General features: G+C 46.0%; 1 protein-coding gene across 1 annotated transcript in view; it reads right to left on the bottom strand.

Moving 5' to 3' along the window:
- Nucleotides 1-751: 751 nt before the first annotated feature.
- LOC125169528 (prostaglandin F synthase 1-like) overlaps nucleotides 752-27,970 on the bottom strand; it is an 86,185-nt gene continuing 58,966 nt past the window's right edge. The window contains exons 2-10 of the mRNA XM_047864931.1: nucleotides 23,358-23,476; nucleotides 22,753-22,817; nucleotides 15,001-15,123; nucleotides 13,140-13,307; nucleotides 9,441-9,557; nucleotides 7,452-7,574; nucleotides 3,804-3,913; nucleotides 2,931-3,096; nucleotides 752-2,376 (exon numbers count right to left, since the gene is read on the bottom strand). Of these exons, the coding sequence (XP_047720887.1) occupies nucleotides 2,092-2,376; nucleotides 2,931-3,096; nucleotides 3,804-3,913; nucleotides 7,452-7,574; nucleotides 9,441-9,557; nucleotides 13,140-13,307; nucleotides 15,001-15,087 (1,056 nt within the window). The 5' untranslated portion in view covers nucleotides 15,088-15,123; nucleotides 22,753-22,817; nucleotides 23,358-23,476 and the 3' untranslated portion in view covers nucleotides 752-2,091. The remainder of the gene's footprint in view (nucleotides 2,377-2,930; nucleotides 3,097-3,803; nucleotides 3,914-7,451; nucleotides 7,575-9,440; nucleotides 9,558-13,139; nucleotides 13,308-15,000; nucleotides 15,124-22,752; nucleotides 22,818-23,357; nucleotides 23,477-27,970) is intronic.

Genomic DNA, 27,970 nt, shown 5'->3' on the forward strand with positions numbered 1-27,970 from the left:
AGAATACCACTTGTTGCATTTCTTTTAAGCACTTGGAAATATTTCATCTGTGCCTCTACTTGGTGGGAAATTATATATTAGAACTAAGGATGGATACGGTGATTATGATATAAGTCAGTTCATCAGGGGACTTCCACTAGCAAGGTAGGTAAACTCCTTTTCTCATATATATATATATATATATATATATATATATACACATAATTTTGAGAGGTAGGTAAACTCCCTCCCTCTCTCTCTGTATATATATATATATATATATATATATATAAATATATATAGTTTTGAGGGGTAGGTAAACTCCCTCCCTCTCTCTTTCTCTCTCTCTCTCTCTCTATATATATATATATGTGTGTGTATATACATATATACACACACACATATATATATAAAATTTTGAGCCATAAAGTGCTAAATCACCATCGATATTGATTAAAATTGCTGGGGCGCCTGGGTGGCGCAGTCGGTTAAGCGTCCGACATCAGCCAGGTCATGATCTCGCGGTCCGTGAGTTCGAGCCCCGCGTCAGGCTCTGGGCTGATGGCTCGGAGCCTGGAGCCTGTTTCCAATTCTGTGTCTCCCTCTCTCTCTGCCCCTCGCCCGTTCATGCTCTGTCTCTCTCTGTCCCAAAAATAAATAAACGTTGAAAAAAAAAAATTAAAAAAAAAAATTGCTGATATCGCTAAGCATGACTGCCTGGGTCTGACCCTCCCTTACCCTTCCCTCTCCATCGTTTTACGATATCATTCATTCAACCAGTGTTTATCACTCAGGGAGACAGAATTTTAAAAATCCCACCCTGGGAATCTAGCATTTCAATCGAGGTAAACAGAAAATAAGCAAGGTAAATCAAGAACCTGGATGGCATGCTAATGAGGACTATCAACACAAAAACGCAGAGCGGAGAGAAAGGGTTGCGTTTTTAGGAAGGGTGACAGAGAAGGTGTCACAGCGGTGAGCCCTGAGTGCGGACGTGAACGTGGTGAAGGAGCGGGAGGAAGAGTGTCGCAGGCAGAGAGAGAACGGTCCCCGGCACAGGTGTATGAGGGGGACGGCCAGGAGGCCACCGGGCTGCGTGGGGTCAGCGGGGCACAGCAGAAGGACGTGGAGGCAGACGGCCAGGGAGGCAGCGTCCTGCTGGCCCTTGCGGGTGCTGTAAGGAAGGTGGCCTTCTCCCTGAGTGCAATAGGCTACCGGATGTCAAGAAGAGGGGTGCCCGTCACTCTGGCTGCTGGGCATGGACGTCGGGTACAGAGGCCGGAAGAACAGACTGCAGCCAGTTGCCTACCTGAGCCGGAAGACCTCGGTGTGAGCGTGTTTGTGGTGCGTGTGGTGGGGGCACCTGCGAGCAGTTGCCACTGGGAGCTCAGTGTAGACACGACAGGTTTTGAGATGCCCGTCACACACCCAAGTGTCGTGGAATAAAGGGATATGCAAACGTTGGTCCAGGGCTCAGGTCGGGGTCGGGTATAATTTGGGGGAGTGTATATTTAGATGTGTTTAAAGCACGAGACTAGATTAAACCACCGAGGATGTGGGTGCAGGCGGAAAAGAGAAGGGGTCCAAGGATGGCGCCCTTGGTCACCCCAAAGTTAAGAGGTCGAGCTGCTGCGGAGGAACCTGCAAAGAACACGACAAGGGACATGGCCAGGGAGACAAGGGGAAACCAGATCGGCTGTGCAGAAAGCAAGCCAGGAGTGTGTTTCTAGGAAAGAGTGTTCCTCCCGCTAAAACAAGACGAGGTCGTGGCTGACCTGGGCGAGAAGAGTTTTGGCAAAGTGGACAGCAGATGTCTGGTTGGCGTGGGTTCAGAAGAGCGGGGGAAGAGAGAAGCTAGAGGAAGCGAGGACAGCCTTCTTCAGGAAGTTTCCGTGTGAAAGGAGAAACGGGATGTAGAGTGAAGTCGGCTCTAAGGGAGGTTTTTGTGTTTTTAAAGACGAGAGCAGGTTTGAGTACCTCTAGGAATAACTTCGTGGGGAGGGAAAAACTGACGATGGAGGCAGACAGTGGGATTTAACCAGGTTTCATGTAGACCGATGAGTAAGGCAGAGGGAGAGAGGCATTAGTTGAGGGTGCCCGCAAAGGACGCCATCACATCGGTTGACGCTGGAACGCAAGCAGGGTCGGGACACAGGACATTAGAGTCCCAAGGGAAAGGGGGACGGAAGGGCTGGAAGAGACAGTGTTTCCCAGCCGCTTTCCTCCGAGAAGAGGCAACCCCTTTGTGGATTGGAATAACTGGACTTCTTCTCCGTCCTGCTCCCCAGGGTCTACGGTAGAAGGAGCTACTTCCAAAGGATCTACAAAATAGCGAATGTTCCTGTTTAGACTGTCTAGACTTTCCATGTCCTCTGGTGTCAACTGGAAATCCAGAACCTGTCAGAAAGGTGAGGAGACTGACTCAGTTTCCCTGCAGCAATTACTGTCCCCTTCTCCTCCCTCCCCCAACCCAGACACACATTTACGTAGGAATGTACGTAGGTTTTACGAGACGGTTGTCATGAACCCGGGGGCTCGTTCCAAACGAGAGTCAGGAGTGTGTCCCCTTGGCTGTTTGAACTCAGATCACCCTCGGGGGCTCTGGGTGGGTGACTGTGGCCGCAGCAAAGGAATCCTACACCTTTTCAAGCCTAAATCCCATCTCATCTAGCTCCTTCATTCTGCAGCTGAAGAAATCAAGGCCATACTATTGGGCGAAAAAACAGGACTGAGACCCAAAGCTGACCTTCTTGGTTTCTTTCCCACTTCCTCGTTCCCTCCCTGCAGCAGACGGAGAGGGGGGGATAGTTAGACACTGCACTCGCGTGCATAGCGTAGGCAAGGAGGTGAGCTTGGCCCAAATATACCTTGGGTGCCTCGCCGATGACCCAGACCAGAGGGAGACGAGGTGCCTCCATCAGTTCCCTGCCGCCAACAGCCCTCCCGTGTACCTGGAAGTTCTCCCGCATTCTCTCCTCATTGAAGCTCTTGGCCAGGGCCACCACCCCCCGCTGCAGCTGGTAGCACAGGGCCACCTGGGCTGGGGTTCGCCTGTGCCTTGCAGCAATGGCACTGAGCACTGGATCCTCCAGGAGAACTGGGTTGTTCTTGCTCAGCCTGGAAGGGAGGCAGAGGTGCAATGTGTCCGAGGCTGTATGTCCATCTTACGTGGGACGGCTGGGTGGGTTCCATCCTCTGAAAATCTGCCCGATTACCCTCTGGCTGTCTCAACATCTGTTTTTGCTTCTTTTGGCCAATCCAAAGAAGAAGGACCAGAGAGAGGCAGGCAGAAAGAGACTCTCAGGTATTTGCTCATTTTTTACACGTTTCTGAGAAATTCGGTAAAAGACTGGATAAGCCAAGAGGACAAAATTTTTGTCCCAACTAAGACCCGATAATCTCCATTATAATAAATAAACCACCTGTTTTCTAAGAAGTTGCTATTTCAATAATGCTTTCAACTAATTATCTGCTTCGTCAAGTGCTCAGAGGAGCATTTTTATACTCCTCTTCAAGAGATACAGAAACCCAAACTCACAGAAGCTCTTACTTGTCTCACGTCCCTCAACTATCAAGTGTTCGGATCGTGGCCCGGGCTCCCTTTGCCACTCTCTAAGCCCAAAGCTTTTGAACTGGGTGAACGTTCTAATCAGTGATTTTATTATTTAACACTGTCTTATCGAGTCCCTACAAAGCAGGCTAGTGAAAGGGTTTGCAAAGACGGACTATTCCTGCCGTCTACCGCTCATCTGCCCCAGAAGGTTGAGCGATGACTCCAGAAGGGACAGTGTCCGTGATTAGAATAAGTGCAGAGAGGTCATTACCATTCCTTCCCTGAGTTGGACCCCAAGGCCGCGTACGCAGTCAAGACGATGTCCTGGGGCTTGCAGAACTCCAGCAGTTTGCTCTGGTTGAGGTAAGGGTGACACTCCACCTGCAGAAAGCAAGCAGAAGGGTTGGATTCCAGGAACATAAAGTGCTGTATTGCATGACAGCAAACATATCCGGGCGGGCCAGCAACACGGGGAACACACGACCGTCACCCACAGCTGGGCCAGGGGAACTGACAGAGACTTGCCCTCCAATTACCGCCCACAGACAGCAGAGCAGTACTGAGAAACGGGCTTGGTGCTCATGACAGACAAGTCAGATCAGGAGGTCAACAGACGCGCTCAGTCTCTCGGACAGGAGACCACGGGGCTGGCCTTGGCTCCCCATCGCGCGTCGCTCTGTCCAACGAGAAGCAGCCCCTGCCTTTCTTCGTTCTTCGTTCTCAGTCCCTTACCCTGACCTCTTCCCTTCACAGCTGCCACGTCTGGAAACCAGCCACTCATCCTTCACGTGTGACTGACTTTCCGTGAGGTCAGTCTTCAGCTTCAGAAACCAGAGCGCGTTCGTCTTTCCCACCACAGTGTGTTGTGATGTCTCTGCTTGACCCGTGGAGCCTTCAAACACCGGCCCTGCTCTACGCCACTGCACCTGTTCCCTTCCCCAAGCCCAGTCTTGTACCATGTGTACAGGGCTCGGGGGCTTCTGGGCCTTTGATCATCGAGCGGAAATACGTTGCTCGTTGTGACTAGTCAGAAGCTGTTACTAGCGTTGTGACCCGCACATGCTACCGGTGAGAGGGGCTTCTGTGCCGTAAAAGATAATCAGGGGTACAGTCATCGTCCTTTCTGTGTAGGGGACCTGGACACCCAGACGTATGTGGGTCAAGACGGTCACCCCGGCCACGGGATGGGTGGGCTAGGGGCCAGCTCAGCTCAATTTGTTGATTCTCGGGTTGGCCTTGGCTATTTCCCCTTCCATGACATGGGTTAGGCTCACGTAAAACCCTGGGCGGGCAGGCTCTAGTGTCATGGTGTCCGTTGCAGGGGGGGGGCCTGAAGAAAACGGAATGTCTTGACTATTTTTCAAGATAGATACTGGATTTTTCTCTAGTTTTCAGTGTGAAAACCTGGTAGGGCTTCTGGAGGTAAAACTCAGGAGAGCCTGGGGACAGGCCCATTGAGGAGCCCCCTGGAGATGTTAGCTCTCAGACTTGACGCTGAGGCTCCAGCAACTCCGGAGCTGCTGTTCCACATCTTCCTGCCCCATAGTGACCCTGGCGGCCTTTTCGTTCCTGGCAAACCACGATTCTCTGTATCAGCCTGTCTCTCCAGTTTTCTGGCCGGCAGCTGGCTCTGTGACCTCAACTCTCTGATGGATCTGAAAAGAGTTGCTCGTTCTTGGTTTATTCAGCTCTTCTTATTATAAGGACACAAGCAACAACTCCCGAGCTCCTTTCGGGCCAGACCGCAAACTGTGAGTGTGCACACGCACTTTTTGCCACATGCCTTTCTCGCTGCCTCTGCTCTGACTCTGGTGACTCAATAAGAGTGAGCAGGGATTGGGGCACCTGGGTGGCTCAGTCGGTTGAGCGTCCGACTTCGGCTCAGGTCACGATCTCGCAGTCCATGAGTTCAAGCCCCGCGTCGGGCTCTGTGCTGACAGCTCGGAGCCTGGAGCCTGTTTCGGATTCTGTGTCTCCCTCTCTCTCTGACCCTCCCCCATTCATGCTCTGCCTCTCCCTGTCTCAAAAATAAATAAAGGTTAAAAAAATTAATAAAAAAAAAAAAAAAGAATGAGCAGGGATTGAAGAGAAGCAAGCAGCCTGACTTCGGCCCCACTTGAACTGTATTCCCCAGCACCGTGTGCAGGAAGGGCCCGGTGCTGGCTTCCTGGGGCTGGTTCAGCCATCACGTGCAAATGACCTGTCTGCGTCACGGTTGTCTCGGGCATGAACACAGACGGGGAGGAAGGGTGATTTATTGTATTCGGGGAACAAGACCAAGCCACCTGACCTGAACTGCCATCCACTCAGATCACCCCTCGGATCACAATGAACTGTCCTCTGTTCAAGCTTCTCAGGCCCACGTAAACTTCCCACCAGCCAATCAGTCTAAGCTTGGCCGTGGTCCGTTCGCTCTGTAGAACCCAGGGCAACGTACGGCTTCTTCCTTAATTCTTCACCATGACCCCAGGCAAAACCAGTTTCTTTACTTTCTCTAGACTGACGATCCCCAAGGTGGCGGTAAACCTCCCAAGGGACACAAAATACAACTTTTCATAATTCTTATTTGTATTCTTCATCTACAAATAAGAGAAAAAACAAGCCTCACTAATATTTAATACATGGATTGGCTGTCACTCTCTGTCAGCCTTCATGTAAGAAGTTTAGAAGGAGAGAAGATAAAGCCAGGGTGAATGTGGACCCTCCCGAGGACAGAAGTGTGGCCACTCACTTCCGTGCTCACAATTTCTTCCATAATTCTCCAAGATCAGGAAGTTTATGCATGGCTTTTTTAATTTTTTTTTTTAACGTTTATTTACTTTTGAGACAGAGAGAGACAGAGCATGAACCGGGGAGGGTCAGAGAGAGGGAGGGAGACACAGAATCTGAAATAGGCTCCAGGCTCTGAGCTGTCAGCACAGAGCCTGACGCGGGGCTCGAACGCACGAACCGCGAGATCATGACCTGAGCCGAAGTCGGACGCTTAGCCAACTGAGCCACCCAGGCGCCCCAATGCGTGGCTTATTAAAGTGGGTTTATCTTTTTTTTTTTAAAGTTTATTTATGTATTTTGAGAGAGAGAGAAAGAGAGAAAGAAAATCCCAAGCAGGCTCCACACTGTCAGTGCAGAGCCCGATGCGGGGCTCGAACTCACGAACCATGAGATCATGACCTGAGCCAAAATCAAGAGTCAGATGATTTAACTGAGCTACCCAGGCACCCCTAAATTTATCATTTTTAATTTATTTATTATTTTTTATTATTAAAAAAAATTTTTTTTAACGTTTTATTTATTTTTGAGACAGAGAGAGACAGAACATGAACAGGGGAGGGGCAGAGAGAGAGGGAGACACAGAATCAGAAGCAGGCTCCAGGCTCTGAGCCATCAGCCCAGAGCCCGACGCGGGGCTCGAACTCACGGACCGCGAGATCGTGACCTGAGCTGAAGTCGGACGCTTAACCGACTGAACCACCCAGGTGTCCCAAATTTATCATTTTTTAAATAAATTTACTATTTTGAGCATTTCTAAGTTCAATGTTGTGAATGTATTCACATTGTCGGGGGCTGATTTTGTACCATCAGGGCTCAGTGGTTATCTCATGACACAGAACTCAAAAGAATTACCTGTTTTCTTTTCCACAGGAGGGCTCCAACTTTACTGACCAGAGATGAGAAAGATCCAGACTTTGTTAGCTGCACATTTCTAGGACCCACCCCCATTACACACCTAGGAGATTATACTCCAACCTGAGCCTCGGGTGTTTTTTCACAAAGTGACTTGGCCTTGGGGACTGTCTTCAACAACTTGCAATGCAACTCTGTTCCCTTCAGGAGAGGGCAGTGCCGCTGGTGACCTCGTTGAAATGACACAAGAGGAGGGGTAGAGTTGGGGGGGGAGGGGCGGGTCCACGGGGCTCACCTGGTTGCACGCGGGCTTGTACCTGAGGCCGGGCTTGTCCAGGATCCTCTCCAGCTGCTTGCGGTTGAAGTTGGACACCCCGATGGACTTGGCCAGCCCTGAATCCTTACACTTCTCCATGGCCTGGGGAGGAAGGGGCTGTGAGGAGTGATCCCTGCAGCTGGCTGGGGAAGCACGGAAACAGGGATGGTGCCGAGACAGGGGGCTCGGGATGGGAGAGGATATGACACAGGACAGAGGAAGCCTTGAAAGCTACGGATGTCAACAAACGAGACAGGGATTAACCGGGTAGGAGGAGAATGAAAAATAAAATAATAGGAGAAAAAGGGCAAGAAGACGCAGTAAGATAAGAAGGCAAGGGGTGCAGGACCCAGCTCAAGGGGCCGGTGCGGTTTTTGGCCGGACACCTAGAAAAACTCGAGCAAAGTCACGGCGAGGGCCAGGCGCACAGGAAGTGGAGCCTGTGCAGCATGGGAGGCAGGAAGGGGCCAGACTGTCCCCCCGACTGTGGCTCCCTGTTTTCTCTTCGACCCCCTTCCCCATGAGGGTCACCAAGTGCCCTCTGTTCCCGTCACACGTGCCTCGTTGCTCTTCTTGAACGTGACAGGTTCTCTCCCGCCTTAAAAACTTGGCCTCGGCCTTCTTTACGCCCGTATCGCTCTTCCTCCGGATACTACACAGTCGGTTCCCTCGCTTCTTGCAAAGCTTTGCCCAGTGTTACCTTGGCAGCGAGGCCTGCCCTGCCCACTCTGCTTTTGTTGTCCCTCTGTGTCCCAGGCCTGCCCTGGCGTTCTCAGCTCCCTCATCGGCTTTATTTTCTCATACATCCCCCCACGCTGCCGTAGCACCTGCCAGTCCGTGGGGCTGGAAACCTTGGTTTGTTCACCAGTGCGGCCTGAGCACTTAAACACACTCAGTACTGAGTACACCACAGGCACTCGGTAAGCACTTGCTGAACTATGAAATGCGGGAGATGTGAAACGGAGGCAGAGGGACATCCGGGGACTCACGCAAGTCTACCTGGGGGCGGAATTGGACGAGGTCCACGTTTCCTGAATCCCCTGTCCAGCCTCTCTCCCCCAACGTCAGAGACGTAGCTATTCAGAGCCGTACTCAACTCCCACGTGGCACAGAGATCCACTGTGTCGAAAATGAGTTCTCCGTGTTCGTCCTTTGGGAAGAGCTCTTCCCCAGGCTGGGACACAGGGAAGAAAGAGAGGTTGTACAAAGCTGTGTTTGGCCTCAGCCAAGCAACTTGGGACACCCAAGACCCCATCCTAGAGAGAGGCTACAGTGATGCCACGGCTCAACAGGCACCTTGGCCTTGGATTCTCGTGAGATAAGCTGCTCTTACCCCTGCTTTACACCTGGAGGTGGTCACACAGTAGAGCGACTCGTGAGCATCTGGAGGGTTGAGTTTCATCATTAAATTTCCTATACCTAAGCTGGTCTCCATATCGGGACACTCCCCAGACATGAGTGGGTATGAGGTGGACATTCAGGACCATGGGGTCTTTTTTTTTTTTATTAAAAAAATTTTTTTTTTTAATGTTTATTTTTGAGGCAGAGGGAAACAGAGCGTGAGTGGGGGAGGGGCAGAGAGAGAGAGACACACAGAATCTGAAACAGGCTCCAGGCACTGAGCTGTCAGCACAGAGTCAGACGCAGGGCTCGAACCCCGAACCGTGAGATCATGACCTGAGCCGAAGTCGCTCAGACGCTTAACCAACTGAGTCACCCAGGTGCCCCCAGGACTGTGGGGTCTTGAAAATACAGACAACGCATTTACAAGATCGAAGCAAAGATATTGAAAGCCAGTGAACTCTTACACTCTGGGGCTGAGATGGGACTTTTGCAGCAGAAAAAAAGGGGGGGGGGGAGCTGAAAGTATTATGTATGTTTTTTCCTCATTTTTACAAACTATATCCTCTCTTGTATTCAGCTATTAATTTTTACGTTGATGATTAAAGTAAAAGAACTTTCGCTAACCTTCAAAAGTACTGGGATATGTATAAGATAAAGATCCACATAGCTCAACTGAAGTTTCCTCAGCGATATTTCCAAGCTGGTTCGAACCAATTCTGGACGTAAAAAGGTTCCCCACACCTGCAACGGTTGAAAGGGAAGGTATGAGATTCTTTCTTTCAGAATCTTTAGGAGAAATTAATAAAGTGCACAACTGTCACTATTTACAGATGACAGTATATAAAGACTCCACCAAAAAACTATCAGAACTAATAAATTCAGAATTCTGTACGGTGGCAGGATACAAGATTAATATACAGAAATATGTTGCATTTCTATACACTAATAAGGAAGTAGTGGGAAAAGAAATTAAGAAAACAATCCCATTTACGATTGCACCAAAAACAATAAAATCCCTAGGAATAAATGTAACCATGGAGGTAAAAGACTTGTGTTCTGAACATTGGAAGACATTGATGAAAGAAATTAAAGATGGCACAAACAAATGGAAAGCTACCCCATGCTCGTGGACTGGAAGAACAAATATTGTTAAAATGTCCCTACTACTCAAAGCAGTCCGCAGATTGAATGCGACCCTTATCAAAATACAAATAGCATATATTTTTGCATACCTAGAACAAACAATCCTAAAGTGTGTAATGGAACCAGAGAAGACCCTGAATAGCCAAAGCAACCTGGAGAAAGAAAAACAAAACTGGAGGCACCATAATCCCAGACTTCAAGGTATACTACAAAGCTGTGGTAATCAAAGTGATCAGCACTGGCACAGAAACAGATGCACAGGTCAACAGAACAGAATAGAGAGCTCAGAAACAAATCCATGCGTATATGGTCAACTAATCTATAACAAAGGAGGCAAGAATATGCAATGGGAAAAAGACAAATGATGTTGGGAAAACTGGACAGCAACATTAGAAGAATGAAACTGGACCACTGTCTTTCATCATACACACAGAAAAATAAACTCGCAATGGTTAAAGACCTAAATGTGAGACCTGCAACCATAAAACTCCTAAAAGAAGACACAGGCAGTGACCTCTTGGACATTGTCCTTCACAATATATTTGTGGATAGGTCTCCTGAGGCAAGAGAAACAAAAGCAAAGATAAACTATTGGGGCTGCATCAAAATAAAAAGCTTTTTCACAGCAAAGAAAACCATCAACAAAACAAAAAAGCAACCTACACAAAGGGGAGAAGGCATTTGCAAGTGATAAATCTGACAAGGAGTTTCTATCAAAAACTACATGAAGAACTTATTCAACTCAACACCGAAAACACAAAATAATCTGATTAAAAATGGCAGAGAACCTGAATGGACATTTTACCAAATAAGATGTACAGATGGCTAACAGACACATGAAAAGATGCTCAGCATCACTCATCATCAGGAAAATGCAAATCAAAACCACAATGAGGTATCACCTCACACCTGTCAGAATGGCTAGTTTCAGAAAGACTAGAATGACAAGTGTTCACAAGGATGTGGAGGAAAGGGAACCCTGGGGCATTGTTGATGGGAATGTAAACTGGTGCAGCCACTGTGGAAACCAGTACGGAGGTAGGTTCCTCAAAAAATTAAAAGCAGAAATACCATATGATACACAACTATAATTCCACTTTTGGGAATTTACTCAAAGAAAGTGAAAACACTAATTCAAAAAGACACATGCATCCCTGTATTTATTGTGGCATTATTTATAATAACCAAGATACAGAAATAATACAAATATCTATGGGTAGATGAATGGATAAAAAAGGTGTGATATATACGTTTGTACATATAAAGAGTGGAATATTACTCAGCCATAAAAAAGAATGGAATCTTGCCATTTGTGACTAGAGTGTATTATGCTAAGTGAAATGAATCAGACAGAGAAAGAAAAATGCCAGACGACTTCATTTATATGTGAAATCTGAAAAACCAAGCAAACGAAAGAACAAACAAAAAACAGAAACAGATTCATAAATATAGAGGAAAAACTGGTTGTTCCCAGAAGGGAGGAGAGTAAGGGGAGGGGTGAACTAAGTGAAGGGGATCAAGAAGTACAAATTTCTAGTCATAAAATAAGGAAGTATGACAAATGAGGGATGTTGTCAATGACGCTGTATGGTGACCACACTTATCGTGGCGAGCGCTGTGTAATGTACAGACTCGTCACACCACCATGTTGTGCGTCTGGAACTAACAGAACCTTGTATGTCAACTATGCTTCAATAACAAAAATGCTTGATTTTAACTCCTCTTCAATAAAATATAATTGTTTAATTTTAATATGGTCTATGTAACCAGGGGCTTGCTGCCTGGTTTTAGCCTAAGGGGGAACCATATAAAAATTATTTTATACAGCTTAAAAAAAAAAAAAGAATCTCTAGAAGAAATTAATGAAAGGGAAAATGAGCAGCAACTACAAATCCACTTGCAGTCGTTGGGAAGTGACACTTGTGGTCATTGGGAAGTGACGAACCATCCTGCTTAGCTCCTAACTTCTTTTTCCTCATAGCTTCTGTTTCATACTGAATTAAGACAACGATGTAGGAAAGGAAAAATATGGCCCAACACAGGGGTCTCAAACTTTAGAATGTAAAGGAATTATGAAACACATTCCTGGGTTCTACCTCCAACATATTACATCACAATATCTGGAGATTTTGACTGGGAAATTGCATTTTTTTTCCCGAGTTTGTTTTGAGAGAGAGAGAGTGCACACAAGCAGGGGAGGGGTAGAGAGAGGGGGAGAGACAGAATCTCAAGCAGGCTCCACACTGTCAGTGCAGAGCCCGACATGGGACTCGAACTCATCTACCATGAGCTCGTGACCTGAGCCGAAACCAAGAGCTGGATGCTCAACTGACTGAGCCACCCAGGCGCCCCTGGGAAATTACATTTTAAACAAGAACCTCAAGCAGTTGTGATTCAGGAAATTGCATTTTGAATGTATTAAGTGTTCCAAAGAAAAGTAGGACCTATAGGAATTTTGGGGGGAGGGTACTTTAGTCAGCTTATTTTAGGAAGTAAAAATCTAAGGAAAATCCATCAAAATTGCTAAGGCTCCCTCCCTATGGAAGGGAGATAAACAGACAAGAGAGCAATAGTGATACCACATCTAACACAGTCGTTCAGAGAGCTTCATACCGTGGAGCAAGAAGGAAGAAATTCCCTTCCTGCCTCGAATTCACTTGTATGGACCTCAACTCTCTCTTCATGGGTCACTTCGCCTCATATTTAAATATCTGGTTCTAGTAGTAGTCAGCTCCATGAACACCACTGGAGAAAATTCTTCTTGGATTCCTTTCCAGTCTGACTTAAATCCGTAAGTTCTTTTATTTGTTTCAGCTATACTATCAGTAGAAATGAAAAATAGTAGGAGAAAATGGCTCCAAAGTTAAAAAAAAAAAAATCTAAGTATTTTTACAAACGTTAATTTCATCCTCATAGCAGTTCTGTGGTATTATCTTCCCACTTCATAGGAAAGAGACATGGGATGTCTATTGACCATGCCATAGGTTGAGATATGAGGCCTAAGGCTCGAAGAAGTTGGAACCCACATCCCTTGCCATCATGTACCCCACCTTCAGCATATACCTTCTTACAGTGCAAGGTCTGTGGGAATGAAAATTTAACCAATAAGAGGAGAACTTCACCGAGAAACTCTTCTGAGAGTGAGCTTTTCACAGATACGTAGGGAACTATACACAGAACCTTTGAAGTGTAGAATACGTCCTCTCTCTTCACAGAGCCATCAGTGATCTTCTTCCGGATGGCCCTCCCAATCTCTTCTTCATTTAGATACAAGTAAGCGGAGTCAAAATGGCGGTAGCCTACATCGATTGCTTTCATGACAGCCTCTTCCACCTCACTCTTAGCAACCTAGAAGACCATAGAAAGACAAAGACCTACTTGATTCAGGAACAGATGGCCAATCCCACCAGCGGAGCTATTTAGCAGAACCTATTGTTTTTCTAAGGGCTAAGAGCTAGAGGTGACAGAGCTGAATGTTGACTTATACCCATTGGTAGATGTTTAACGATCTATGGTGTAAATACTCCCACCATGGCTGACTTCAAGCCATGAATATTAGGAAAAGGTGCTCACCATCAGATCTTGTGAATCCATGAGCTGGCCTAGCTCGTCACTGGGTTTAACCCTCCTGCCCCTGGATTTACATCATGTGTGGATTTACACAATCTATCGGTTGATGGTCCCAAGTTAATTCACTCTGTGAGAGACCGTTAAACCGGTTGCAATCCAGAAGTCTAATGCTCAGAGCTATCTGTCAATGCAGTGAAGGTGTGACTTTACACAGCATAAATTAATGATTTACCGATGTAAACTTGGAGGAACGCTTCAAGCAATATTTGAGGAGGAGCAGAAATGTAAAAGAAAATCAACTATTTTTTTTATGCAAAATGTCTCATAATTGGTTTTGCTGTGGTGGTTGCTAAGTTGGTCCGCACGTGACTTTTGCCCTTTCACAACTTGGTTATTTTATTTTTAGCTGCCTACTGTTCTGCTGGCCCACCAGGCTGGACTTTAGACCTTCTCCATAATTTCCCCTCACCATCGCCTGCTTCTACCTCACTTAAAATGTCTCCTGGGTATATTTTTTAATCTGTAATTCCTGACGAGTTAATTGGTACCCCGGATTTAAGAGCCAAGAGTCCAAGTAAAAGCAACCCTTGGTGACAGGGCCCTTGCTGAAGTCCTCAGCATTACCCACCATGTGGCTCTCGTGTTGGGGAGTCGATCCTATGACTTTCCTTAAACAATTATAAGCTCCTCCACTAGGAACCACTGAAGATGTGCTCTTGTAAGTTGGAAATGTTCAAATGAGAAACACACATGGAGTTCAGGGTTCCAAACAGAGCATTTCCAAGTGCCCCCAGGGAATAGTATTAACAACTTGGCCTCTACCAGACTATTTCCCCTCCAGACCACCAGCACTCTCTCTAACTTTAATCTTGACTCTCTCCAGAACATTCAGCGGCCAAGATTTCTCTAGATAGTCTACGCGTGTTGGTGGACAGGGACTGCTTGGACAGCAGACGTTACAGAGAAACTTCATCACAAGCAAGCTTGCCATCAAGTCTCCGACATGTGGTGATCATGACACCTGGGTTTCATTCATTGCAACAGATGGTGAATGGCTACAGCTGGACAGCCGGTGAGAGTACCACAAACGGCCTCACCCACCCCTGCGTGGCTGACAGATGGCACGCTCCCCTGCCCCTTGATATAGCAGTATGCCACGTGTGAATGTCGAACAAGCAGCGTCAGAGTCACTCGGTAGCTCATTAGAAATGTGGATTTTTGAGCCCTATCCCAGATCTACTCATTCGGAGCCTTTGTAGGTATGGCCTCCAAATCTGCATTTTTAACAAGAACCTCAGTGTTTTCATGCTGATGAAAATTTGAAAATCACTGACTTCATGCACTAAATAACCTAACTGGAGAGAAGCATCTTACGAACAAATAAAATGAGGCCCGCCTGCATTTCCCCAGTTCTGGTTCTGATAAGGACCCATGTCCGCCGCCCCTCTGTCTCCGAGGCCACAGTGACTACCTTATTAGGAGCAGAGGTGCCAAATCCCAGCATGGGCATGAAGAACCCATCGTTCAGCTTTACAGAGCAGAGTTTCACTGAGCTCATCCCTTTCCACTCTTCTGGCTTTTTATTAAAAGAAATCTGCAGAGGGAAGACAATAGCGTAATTGTTATTTTTTAACAGCTTTAATGAGATACAAGTCACATACCATAAAATCACCCCCTCGAATTCATCCACTTCAGCAGGTTTTAGTCTACTCATGGAGTTGTTACCAGTACACAATTTCAGAGCATTTTCATCGTCCTCCACTAAACACCATCCTCCTAAAAACAACACCCCATTCCTCGCTCCTTTTAACTGCCGGCAAACACTTCCTGCCTCGACAGATTTGCCTATCCTGGAAATCTTATGTACATACACCACATGGCCTTTCGTGACTGCTTTCTTTCACTTAGCCCATTGTTTTCGAGGCCAATCCATGTTGTATCGTGTTTTGGTGTTTCCTTCCTTGTTGTGGCTAAATCACATCCCTTTGTATGGGTGTACCACGTGTGGGTTATCCCTTCTTCAGTTGACAAACATTTGGCTTTTCCCACTTTTCGCCTACCATGAATAATGCTTCTGTAAACATTCCTGCACAAGTTTTTGTGGGGACATACGTTTACAATTCTCTTGGGTATGTACGTAGGCGTGGAATTACTGAGTCATAGAACAAACCTGTGTTTAATGTTCTGAGAAACCACCAAGCGTTTTCCAAAATGGCCGTACTATTTACACTCCAATTCGTGACAACTCCAGTTTCTCAGCATCTTCTCCAACACTTGTTACGCATTATTGTTTGTCAATAGCCATCCTGACAGGTATGAGGTGATAGTGTGGTTTTGGTCTGCATTTCCCTGAGTGATGAGTGATGTTCATAAACATCTGTTCATAAACCTCTTGGTCATTTGTAGATCTTCTCTGGAGGAATGTCTACTCGAGTCCTTGCCCACTTTTGAACTGGTCATTAGTTTTCCTTGCTAACGCGTTGTAGGAATTCCTTATATATTTTGGAGATGAACTTCTTATCAAATACAGGGTTTGCAAATATTTTCTTCCAATCCAAAGAATCCTTTTCACTCTGTGGATGGTTTCCTTTGCTGTGCACAAGCTTTTTGGTTTGATGTGGCCCCACTTGTTTATTTTTGGTCTTATTGCCTGTACTTTTGGTGTCTTATTCAAGATACCATGGTCAATGTCATTAAGATTTTCTCCTATGTTTTACCCCAGAGTTTTAAAGTTACGGTCTTACATTTAAGTCTTTAATCCATTTTGAGTTGAATTTGACAACCCCGATGCATTTGTATTATTCTATCACGGTCTCAGAATGATTAATCTTTGGTTAATTTTGTTCTTTTTAAAATGTTTATTTACTTACTTGAAAGAGAGCAAGAGAGAGAGAGAGCGCACACACGCATGAGCAGGGGAGGGGCAGAGAGAGGGAAACAGAGGATCTGAGGCGGCCTCTGCTCTGACAGCAGAGAGCCCGATGCGGGGCTCGAACTCACATACCATGAGATCATGACCTGAGCTGAAGTCAGACACTTAACCGACTGAGCCGTACAGCCTCCTGTGATTAATTTTGTTCTTAAACTATTTAATGAAACTTTAACCCTGTGCCTACCTTTGTTTCTAAGTTTGAATTGATAAACTAAAAGAACAATTGAAATCTAGGCATTATCTGCCTTGTATGTGTAGCAACAGAAAGCACCCAGACCACCTAAATAGTAGTTTTACAAATATGTGTATAATGATTTTTATTCATGTTTTATGATATGGAAAAGTATTAAGTATTAAAGTTATATATATGTGTGTGTGTATATATATATATATATATAGGCTCTGCTCTGACGTTTCCAAGTCACTTTCTCAAAAGGCTTTGCCCCATCAATGTTTACCCTCTGATCACCAGAGCATAAAAATTCCTAGCTCACTCATCAGTGACAGTATTGTGATACTTCACTGAAAACTTCCTAAGCAAATGATCAGGCTGTCAATAGTCTATCATGTCTTATCCATAATAATTAGAGTAGATTTCATCAAAAGACGCTGACTAAGGCTGTGAGATTAATTTCTGGATTCTGCCTCATTTTAATCTTTCCCTTTCCTCTCACGCCTAATTCGGGCACATTAAAACATCTCCTTCCCCTCCCGTCTCAAAAAAGGCACTAAATTACCCGTAAGTATATTCAGCCTCAGTTAATACAGGGAAGATGTGCATGAAATGTCTGCCAACTAGACGTAACCGTGTCACCATTTCAAAGTCTATACGAATACCAAATCACCAAGCTGCACGTTGGAAACACATTACGTTATATGTCAATTATAACTCCACAAAAATTATGCTTCTGCGACAAAAAAAAAAATACACAAAAATGAAATGCCATTTTCACCACTCTGATTAAACTGTTATATTACGCAAACATATCAAGCACGAAGATGGTGAATAAAGTTTTAATTCCATAGACATTAAGTAAGTGCCGTATGAAGCTCCAAAATGATGACTGTTGCTGTGATCTTTGTGATTTTACTGTGATTTTTGTGGTCTATTCTGTAGTAGGCAATTTTTAAGATTCCTAAATGAAAATGTATTCTCTTTGAAGAAACAGATTAAAATTTATTTTAAAATTCCCTGGATTCAGGTGCCTTGGTGGCTCAGTCGGTTAAGCATCTGACTGCGGCTCAGGTCATGGTCTCGTGGTCTGTGAGTTCGAGCCCCGCGTCAGGCTCTGTGCTCACAGCTCGGAGCCTGGAGCCTGCTTCCGATTCTGGGTCTCCCTGTCTCTCTGCCCCTCCCCCACTCGTGCTCTGTCTCTGTCTCTCAAATATAAATGAACATTAAAAACATCTTTTTAGGGGCACCTGGGTGGCTCAGTCGGTTAAGCGGCTGACTGTGGCTCAGGTCATGATCTTGCGGTCCGTGAGTTCGAGCCCCGCGTCGGGCTCTGTGCTGACCGCTCAGAGCCTGGAGCCTGTTTCAGATTCTGTGTCTCCCTTTCTCTGACCCTCCCCCATTCATGCTCTGTCTCTCTCTGTCTCAAAAATAAATAAACGTTAAAAAAAATAAAAAAAAACCATCTTTTTAATAAAACAAATTCCCTGGATTTGTAGATTTTATTGCATAATTGTGATCACAATGAAATTCCTCTCTGGTGCCCAGCCTGCACAGATTTAGAGCCCTGATGTGCCTTTTCACCCTGTCCCGTCCTGTCCTCCTCTATTCAGACTTCTCTTGACCTTTCGCTTCGACTTCTCATCTTGCTTGGCCCCCTGTCTAGAACTGCTCCATCCCTGCCTTGCTGGGTATAGAAATTCTTCCAAGACCTTTGAACTTGCACACAGCCGGCTCAGCTACTGGCACACTCCCCTTTGCTGCATAGGCCGTGTCAGGCATCGTTTAACTGTGAAACATCTGTTGGTATTTTCTGGACTTCAATCCTGACTACAGCCTTGACTTGGTGCCTGTGATTCCCCTTGGCGCTGAGTCTCAAGTCTTCAAACCCAAGTTTCGATTTGCCTGCTGATTTTTCCATTTTGTGTTCATTTCCTTTAACCATGCTTTAAAAAAAAAATTAATTTATTTTTTTAAAATAATCTCTGCAGTCAACATTGGGGCTCGAACTCACAGCCCCAAGATCAAGAGTCACACGCTCCCTTTGCTGAGCCAGCCGGGGCGCCCCTAACCAGCTTCTTTAATAAAGTAACTGTCGACATAGTAGAAGATATTAGTGGCTGACGATACCTCACACTCTAAGAAACAAATACATTGAGTTGGAAAAGTAAGGTGAGCTCGTACGTTTAAAATCCTGTTTCCGGTTCTGTCTCTCCTAAGTGAGGCAAATAGGATTCAGTAGCACCTCTTTCTACCACCAATTTTCATGGGCAATACCAATGACCAGAGTTGACTCCCTGACTCTGATTCCTCCTGGAAGAAATCTGCCTTCTTGGAGAATGGCTATTTGTGTCTTGGATCAGGAAAATGCAGCACAGAACTGAATACAGTGTTGTTGTCAAAGATCAAGGTTTACCATGGCTGGCAGCAACGATGCTGGAAAGACAAAGGCGTCCACTGAGGGAATCCTGCCAGACCGCTCGCGACAGTTGGAAGGTGAAAAAATATTGACGTTGTTATTTGGAAGAAGTTGATTCTACGAAAGAGCCGTGAGTTCATAATAATAGTGAAATAGGATGAAGAGAAATAAAATACGTATAGTTTGTCACTGATTTTAATAAGTGAGGGGCGGTGAATGTATATGACTATTTCCTCTTCTTTTGTATCCGTGGCAGGTTATACAGTGACCTGAACTGTTACTTCTCTGTTTTTGCAAGCAGGAAAGAGAGCCCAGCAGTTCTGAAAGCGCACCAGGAGGAAGGAGAGTGGAGGTATATTGGCAGGAAGTGTGCCAAGCACGGGAACAATGGATCCACCAGTGGCCGCGCAGGTGAAGGGTCAGTCCTCCAGTGCTCGGTCAAATTCCTCAAGTACAAGAAGAGCTTAATAGCCTTAGGAGAGGCAATTAAATACTATGGATCCCACAACACCGATAAATGGAACCTCAAAAGGGCGGGCATGTCAATTCATGCAAAAATACTAAAACCTATGAAGAAGGCAAAGGCATGGGTGTTTTTTAAAGTGTGTAGAAAGTTAAGTCTTATCATAAAAAGAGAGGTCAATTTGGTGATCCGTGGCTTGGACTTGAATCATTCTTGGAGAAGTAGCCACATCAGGGCCCTGACTAGGAATAAATCAGTCATCCAAATCCAGCAATTTGGGCTAATTTTTGGTTCCAGAACATTTGACTTCTGAATACTGAAAGTTGGAATTCGCATTAATTTCAAGTGTCCTGCACTTGGAATTATTATTTGTCTTTTGGATTTTTCAGCCACTAAAAAACGGCTAAGCCATTTTTAGCTTGTGGGCCGTACATACACAAGCAGTGAGCTGTGCCCGCCAGCCACAGTTCGTGGACCTCTGCTCCATAAAATCAGTAGACATTATCATAATATCTCCAGCTATCTCCCTGTAGATTAATATTTTTTAGTTGTGGTGAAATCTGCATAACGTAATGTTTATCATTTCGACCACGGATAAGTGTACAATCCAGTGGCATTAAATCGATTCACGGTGTTGTTCAACCTCCACCGCTCACTACAATGCGAAACATTTTTGTCACCACCAACAAAGACTCTGTACCTGTCAAAAATTAGCTTTTGGATTGTTCGCTAGTGACGTGTAGAAACACAACTGATCGTTTGTGTTGGTCTTGCGCTTTGCAACATTGCCGAATTCGGTTATTAGCTTTACGAGTTTCCTTAAGAACTCTTCGGGATTTGCTGTATGTGGGGTCACATCCTCTGTGACTGGGAATGGTTCTACTCCAGCCTTTCCAATTTGGATGCCCTTTGTTTCTGTTTCTTGCCTCATGGCTGTGGCTAGAACGTCCGGTACAACGTTGACTAGCGTGGTGGGAAGGGGCATCCTGTCTTGCTCCCCATCTCAGGAGGAAAGTTTTCAGTCTTCCCGCATCGAGTGTGAAGTCAGGTGTGTTTTTTTTTCTCAAGTTTTTTTTTTTTTTAATGTTTATTTATTTTTGAGAGAGAGAGAGAGCACGACAGGAGATGGGAAGAGATGGCAGAGAGAGAGGGAGTGTGACACAGAGTCCGAAGCAGGCTCCAGGCTCTGAGCTGTCAGCACAGAGCGAACCCACGAACCGCAAGATCATGACCTGAGCTGAAGTCAGACACTTAACCGACTGAGCCACCAGGCACCCCAACACTATCATTACCTCACATGTACCCATGTGAGGAGCTTTCCAGAGATCTGTATGGTGTGGGGTATTGCACCACACTGAAGGCAGAAGCAGATTTGATACTCTAGCTGGCTTCTGTTAGGCTGCTCATTCGTTTGGCAAAAATATCAAACAAAATCACTCTTCTCCCTAATTGATTTTTGTTTTGCAAAATACTTTTATTCTTCATAAAATGTATTTTTCATGTTAATACGCAGTAGGGTTATTATTTCTTCATGACAGGATACATAAATATTTGAAATGTTCCCCATTTAGCTTTCTGATATAGTCTACAGAATCTTAAAAACGCCGAATGTATAGAAACAGAGTAGGATGGTGATTGTCAGGCCACGGCTACGTGGAGGAGAAAACGGGTGAAGGTGACCAAGGGCACAAACTTACCATTGTAGAATGAGTTAACTTCTGGGGATCTAAGCAGCATGCTGACTCTAGTTAATTGCACTGTCTTGCACACTTGCAAACTGCTAAGCCAGTAAATTTTAAAAGTTCTCACCCCTTCCCCCAAAGTAACTGTGCGAAGTGGCACAGGTATTAAGTAACCTCACGGTCGCAATCACTTTGCAACATACATGTGCGTCAAATGATCACACTCTTCGCCCTAAACTTACACAAGGTTACATATCAATTCTATCAACAAACAAGAAACGTATATATAAATCAAATTATTTTAAAAGAAGAAGTGTGAATTTACCAAAACACAGGAGCGATTTTCTGTATTGCAAAATACTAAAACCATCTAACTAAAATCTGATAATAAAAAAAAGGTGTTATACTGGGGCGCCTGGGTGGCTCAGTCAGTTAAGCGTCTGACTTCGGCTCAGGTCATGATCTCACGGTTCGTGGGTTCGAGCCCCGTGTCGGGCTCTGCACTGACAGCTCAGAGCCTGGAGCCCGCTTCGGATTCTGTGTCTCCCTCTCTCTCTCTGCCCTTCTCGCGCTCGTGCTCTGTCTCTGTCTTAAAAATAAATAAACAGTAAAAAAATTTTTTAAAAAATTTTTAAAAAGGTCTTATACTGTGAAAAAAGGCATGCTTTTGAATTGATGAACTGTCATAAGGGATGCAGTTATAACACAAAAGGAAAGATCTGGTGACACACTGGATACGTTCACATGACTAGAAAACACGAGAGACTCTAGGGGAGAAACATTACTAGAATATACTAAAGACTTCTGTCATTGGGTACAAGACAAATACATAACATTTGCATCAAAGTACCACAAAATGGACATGAGTAAACTATTGCCTGTGTTTCCAATCATTACAACTTTAAAATACTTAGGAACAAATTTAACAAGAGTGATGGCACTTCTACAGGGCAAAACACTATCAAACATCACTGAAGGCCTACAATAATATCTGTGCAAGTGAAAATGTATGCAAAATTTTTGGACAGTTTATTAAAATGTAAATTCTCATAAAATCATATATATACGCCCAAACAATTAAAATTCAAATTCCCCTAAAAGTCCAATTTTTAAAAATTAGACACAAATTTTTCAAGTATAGATTAAAAACTTAATGCCAGAGAGAAAATTCATGGAAAGTATCAGTGATGGACACTTTTCTGACTAGACTTCAGAACTTATTATAAAGCCAGGATTATCTTTAAAAATTGTATCGGTATAAGGTTACACAAAAATCCTTGTGGAACAGAATAGAAAATCCAGAATTAGTTTTTATTTAAGAGATGATTTAAGAGAATTTAAGATATGATTAATTGAGTCATATAATTCAGAGGAGAATAATGAATTATTTAATGCTAAATTATTTAATTATTTAAATTATTTAATGATGCTAAAAGAAATGCCTATGGAACTCAAAGAAAATAGGATTGGATTTCCCTTCTCACGCCAGGTATAAAAATAAATTCTAGGCACATAAATGATATACAGAATAAAAAAGGAGAGGAAAAATACTTACAAGAAACTCCAAGTCACAATCTTGTACAAGAGAAGACCTTGTTAAATAGACCAGAGAATCAAACGCTATGAAGAAAAAATAGATGTATTTGAAAATACAAACATTAAAACTGTGCATGGCGAAATTCCCTACCATCAGAGTTTAATAGGTAAATGATAAATTCGGAAAATATTCATCAACTGGATGGAAGGGAGCTGATATTTATAACCTAAGGGAGCTCTTAGAAGTTGACCAGAGAAAGACAAATAAAAAATTTGAGTGAGGTGACAAGGAGGCCGTGCACAGGACACTAAGCCAAATGTGCACACAGAGAAATGATGTTCTCTGGCAGTCAGGGCACAGCTAATCAGAGTAGGAGAGATCTCAGCTCACAGCCACCTGACGGGCAAAAACGTACATGTGTCCTACTATCTATCACGGGTCGGAGCGTGGAGAAGAAAGGGATCTCATCCGTTGAGTTCAGGTCTGTGAAGCTGAACTTGAAAGCAGTCCGGCAGCAATCACTGAAACTAGTTTCATAATACCCCTTAACTCGTAAATCCTGATTCCACAGAAATCAAAGACCCAGACCGAGACCCAGAGAGAGTTTGAAGGTCATTTCTTACCCACGGTTCCGGAGGAGAACAATGTGCCGCTCGGGACACCCAGGAGAGGCTTTGCGGCTGGTCGAGAGGAAGCCGGAACTCCCTGGGAGCGGAGACGTGGACAGAGTTTGTTGTGGCTTCTGGGAAGGAACGGGCAAGCCTGGGTGAGCAGGCTTGGGATTGGCTGGTTCTGTTGACAGTGGTCCCGTGTTCACTGTGACTATCGGATCATATGGCCTGGAGCTATTTAAAGTCTCAAGATATTCTTGGGGTGGGGGTGAAGGGCAAGGTTTGCCTAGGAGCACCTAGTTCCCATTTTGTGGGTGTTAATGCGTCAGTTTATAGAAATTTAAAGTATGTTTGGGGCACCTGGCTGGCTCAGTGGGTGGAGCAGACAACTCTTGATCTTGGGGTTGTGAGTTCGAGCTCCACGTTGGATATAGAGATTACTTTAAAAGAATAATAAAGTATGTTTAATGCAGTTGGCCCCATCATGCTTTAACATCACTGTTGGCACTAGGTAGACTTGGGGAACGGGTATAGATGACCAGGGAAATTTAGGTAGGTGAGATCTATGGAATGGAAGACACCCTTGGGGTATAGGGCAACATCTAATCACCACACATTGTTGACAGTGTGTCAACACAGTGTTTCTTAGCATTTAAGAAAATCACAGCAGGGGCACCTGGGTGGCTCAGTTGGTTAAGCATCTGAATCTCGATTTCAGCTCAGGTCATGATCTCAGGGTTTGTGGGTTCGAGCCCCGCATCAGGCTCTGTGCTGACAGTGTGGAGCCTTCTTGGGATTCTCTCTCTCCCTCTCTCTCTCTGCCCCTCCTCTGCTCACACTCTCTCTCAAAATAAATAAACCAACTTAAAAAAAAAAAAAAAAGAGCGCCTGGGTGACTCAGTCAGTTAAGCGTCTGACTTCAGCTCAGGTCATGATCTCGCAGTTCGTGGGTTCGAGCCCCGCGTCGCGCTCTGTGCTGACAGCTGGGAGTCTGGAGCCTGCTTTGGATTCTGTGTCTCCCTCTCTCTGCCCCTCCCCCGCTCATGCTCTGTCTCTCTCTTGTCTCTCTCTCAAAAATAAATAAACATTAAAAAAAAAGAAAAAAAGAAAAAAAGAAAACCACAGCATGGGCATATTCCTAGGATAGTAATTACGACCCTTTGATGCAAAGAGCATAGCCAGGTGGCTCATTTGGTGAAAAGGAAAATAAATCCACGCCATAATGGAAAATGTTTGGAACCTGGAGTAATATGGCGTGAGGGAAATTATGTGACACTCGCCTTACTAATAGCCACAGGAGAGTGCATGCAGCCCTGACTCGCTGGGTGACTCGGCCCACGTTACTAACGTACGTGGAATGGGAGGTTCGCGCCATTTTGCCAACACGTCCGTGGTCAGCCAGTGTGAGGTCAAGAGCTAAACAGTGGCCCTACGCCACTCAGCTAGGGGATCTTGTTGGTGATTTAAGAGGCCAAGGGTTTGTTGTGTCTGCGTCGTTTGAGAGGTTAAAGCCTGAGACATTTGCCATTTGGTCTCTGTCGCCATTTTGCCAGCTGTTGTCCGTCCTTTTTGGAACAGGCAATGCCCCTTCCCAAGGCATGTGCCTGGGCTGGATGAGGCTTGCAAGGGGAGCCAGCAGAAGGATGCGGGGGTGGGGTGGGGTGGGGCGGGTGTCCCTAATGAAAACAGGAAATCCTAGAGTAACGAGGAAGCCAGTGAATGACAGCTGCTCTGTGAGAGAGGGGGTCACAGGAGCGCCTGGGTGGCTCAGTTAAGCTCATCCTCGGGGGTAACGTCACCCTCTCCTACCGATCACTCAGGAGACAGGGCTATCAGGTTGTACGGTAGAATCGATGACTCCACCCCACCCCCCATTCTATTATCTGCTCCCCCCTTTTTAAGTTTATTTAGTTTGAGAGAGAGAGAACATGAGCAGGGGAGGGGCAGAGAGAGGGAGAGAGAGAGAATCCCAAGCAGGCTCCATGCTGTCAGCGCAGAGCCCCGCACGGGGCTTGAACTCACCAGCCGTGAGATCATGATCTGAGCCGAGATCAAGAGTCCGGCGGTTAATGGACTGAACCACCCAGGCACCCTGGGCTCCTTGATTTTAAGAGCTTTGTAATCACTGCACTTGAACAAGGTAGACATGAGTTATGTCAGAGTCACAGCAGGAGAGGCGGGACTCATGGCGGTGCTGACGTCCCCGAGCGAGCAGCCCCAGCGGGCCACCAAACAGCCGCGTCAGCAGCTCAGTCTTGGCGGCAGGGTCTGGGGAGGTGTGGGTGTCGGGGGCGGGGAGACAGCGCTTTGTGTGAAGCCAGAGCTCAGAGGCACGTGGCGTCCCAGGGGAACGGAAGAGGGCGAGACGCTGCATCTCCGTGGTGAGTCTGGGCCGGGCCACACGGTCTCCTGGGTTAGCCTTCCCGAACGGCTCTTCGCGCGGGTCAGCCTCCGGAAGAGTAAAGTCTGCCTGGGCAATCGAGGGGACCCGCCAGCACCGTCGGCTTAAGATCTGGACTTGCACATACCGGTGAGGTTTTGGGGTTGGCAAACATCTGACCCATTTGCGCAACCGTTTCTGAGTCTGGCCACACAGCTTGTTTACTGGACGCACGAAGGAGGCCAGCGTAACTGAAGCGATAGACAGTTGTTAAACGATCCACGGTTTACCCAGGTAGTCGCGACAGGTGCCTTGGGCGAACTGGGCCCCTGTCTCTAAGAGTGCAGGGGGGTCTGCCTCAGGTCAAAAGTGTCCCTCTGCAGTACCCACCTGCCGAGGGATCCTGAGCTATCTGAGCCAACCACCTGGTGGCTTGTGTCCTGCGTTTTAGGAGACAGTCCCTCTGCACTCGCCTAGGCTCTGGATTAGCCATACACTTGGAACAATCCTCACGTCAGAGGATTTGAGCCTGACTGTCACAGACCAACCAGCCCGTGTGCCCAGACCAAATACAGACACAACCAGTCAGCTAACAGGTGCACCTGATAAATTTGTTACTTGTTGACTTTGTGGCCACTCTCCCAGGGAGCTGGGTCATTCCCAAGGAAGAATGGCGGAGCGGCTGCCTGTCTCCATACCCGCGGGAGTGAAGCTCTGTGATGATCCGTGTGTGGTTTGGGGACTCCACAGAAAGCACGGGAATTTCTCCCTGGTCATTGTCAGATATGGCTAGCATTCACTGGTTGACTGCTCATCTCCTCTCTTGGTGGCCGCACTGGTCCTGGGGATGGTGCTGGGCCAAGAATTTCTCTTTCTTGCAAGGGCTCAGAGGAGGCATTAGGGTTTAGGAAGCAGCCTTTACATCCCGCAAGCTCTGGCAAAGTTTTGGAGCAGGAAAGCAGGTGGGCTTGTCCTGAGGGTCCCATCACAGGGCCATCAGGGCTCCATCGGGGCGTTCTATCATCATGGGTCACAGGATGTGACTACCTTCAGTGGTGTCAGCCATCCTGTAGGAGGATGGCTGATCGAGAAAGGGAGGCAGAAGGGAGCAGTGGGTGAAGAGGTAAATATAAAAATAGAGTCTCGGTGTAGGGGCCGCCTGGGTGGCTCAGTAGGTTGAACATCCAACTCTTGATTTCAGCTCAGGTCATGATCCCAGGGTCATGAGATGGAGCCCCTCGTCGGGCTCTGCACTGAGTGTGGAGCCTGCTTGATATTCTCTCTCTTTCTTTCTCTCTCTCTCTCTGCCCCTCTATCCCACTCACTCTCTCCATAATTGAAACAAATTTAAAAAGAGAGGGAGAGAGAGGCGCCTGGGGGGTTCAGTCGGCTGAGCGTCTGACTTCGGTTTGTGAGTTCGAGCCCTGCGTCGGGCTCTGTGTTGACAGCTCGGAGCCTGGGTCCTGTTTCAGATTCTGTGTCTCCCTCTCTCTCTGCCCCTCCCCTGCGTGCATTCTGTCTCTGTCTCTCTCAAAAATAAATAAACATTAATTTTTTTTAAAAGGTGTTTTCATTATAGCACGGGGACAGGACCCATGGGCAGGAGTTGCAGCATGGTGATGGTGAGGAGTGACTGATTATCGAGGGTTTTCTACCCTTTGGAGGCGAAGGTGATGTTAGGGCTCCAGGAAATTTGAGTCTATAGGTTCTTGGAGGTCTATTACTGTGTTTTTCTTGTAAATCATTAAGAGAGTTACAAACTACAGTGAAGTTTTTGTTCTACTTGTTTTCACTTGTTTTTCCCCTGCTTTCATTCTCAGGCAGTTACTAGTGCCTGAGGAATGTTTACATATATCTCCCACCTTAAGGGGGCGAGGGGGTGGATGCAGGCTGTGGGCTGGCGTTTGGCCTTCAGCTTGCCTTTTGCTCTCTTGTCATTACACACAACTCTATCCATCTGGGCGAGTCCCCAGCTGTCCAAAGCAGAGCTCTGATAAAGACTAAATATGAGAAGGCGTTGATTCCAAGGAACCTGAGCTGGGAGGTCTCGCTCCTGGCCTTTAATTCCACTCTGTTCTACTCCCATACTTGCATGTGAAGGAAAAGACCAATCTGAAGCACAACTACCAGCACCAAAGACCAGAACAAGGCCCACAGCATGAAAAACCCCATTCACCCCCCCATGCCCAGACCCTACTGGCTTTGGAGACTCAGCGCTTTGCCAGACTCAGGCTTTCCTCATGAG

This window comes from Prionailurus viverrinus, chromosome B4 (assembly GCF_022837055.1).
Source record: "Prionailurus viverrinus isolate Anna chromosome B4, UM_Priviv_1.0, whole genome shotgun sequence".
NCBI lineage: Eukaryota > Metazoa > Chordata > Mammalia > Carnivora > Felidae > Prionailurus > Prionailurus viverrinus.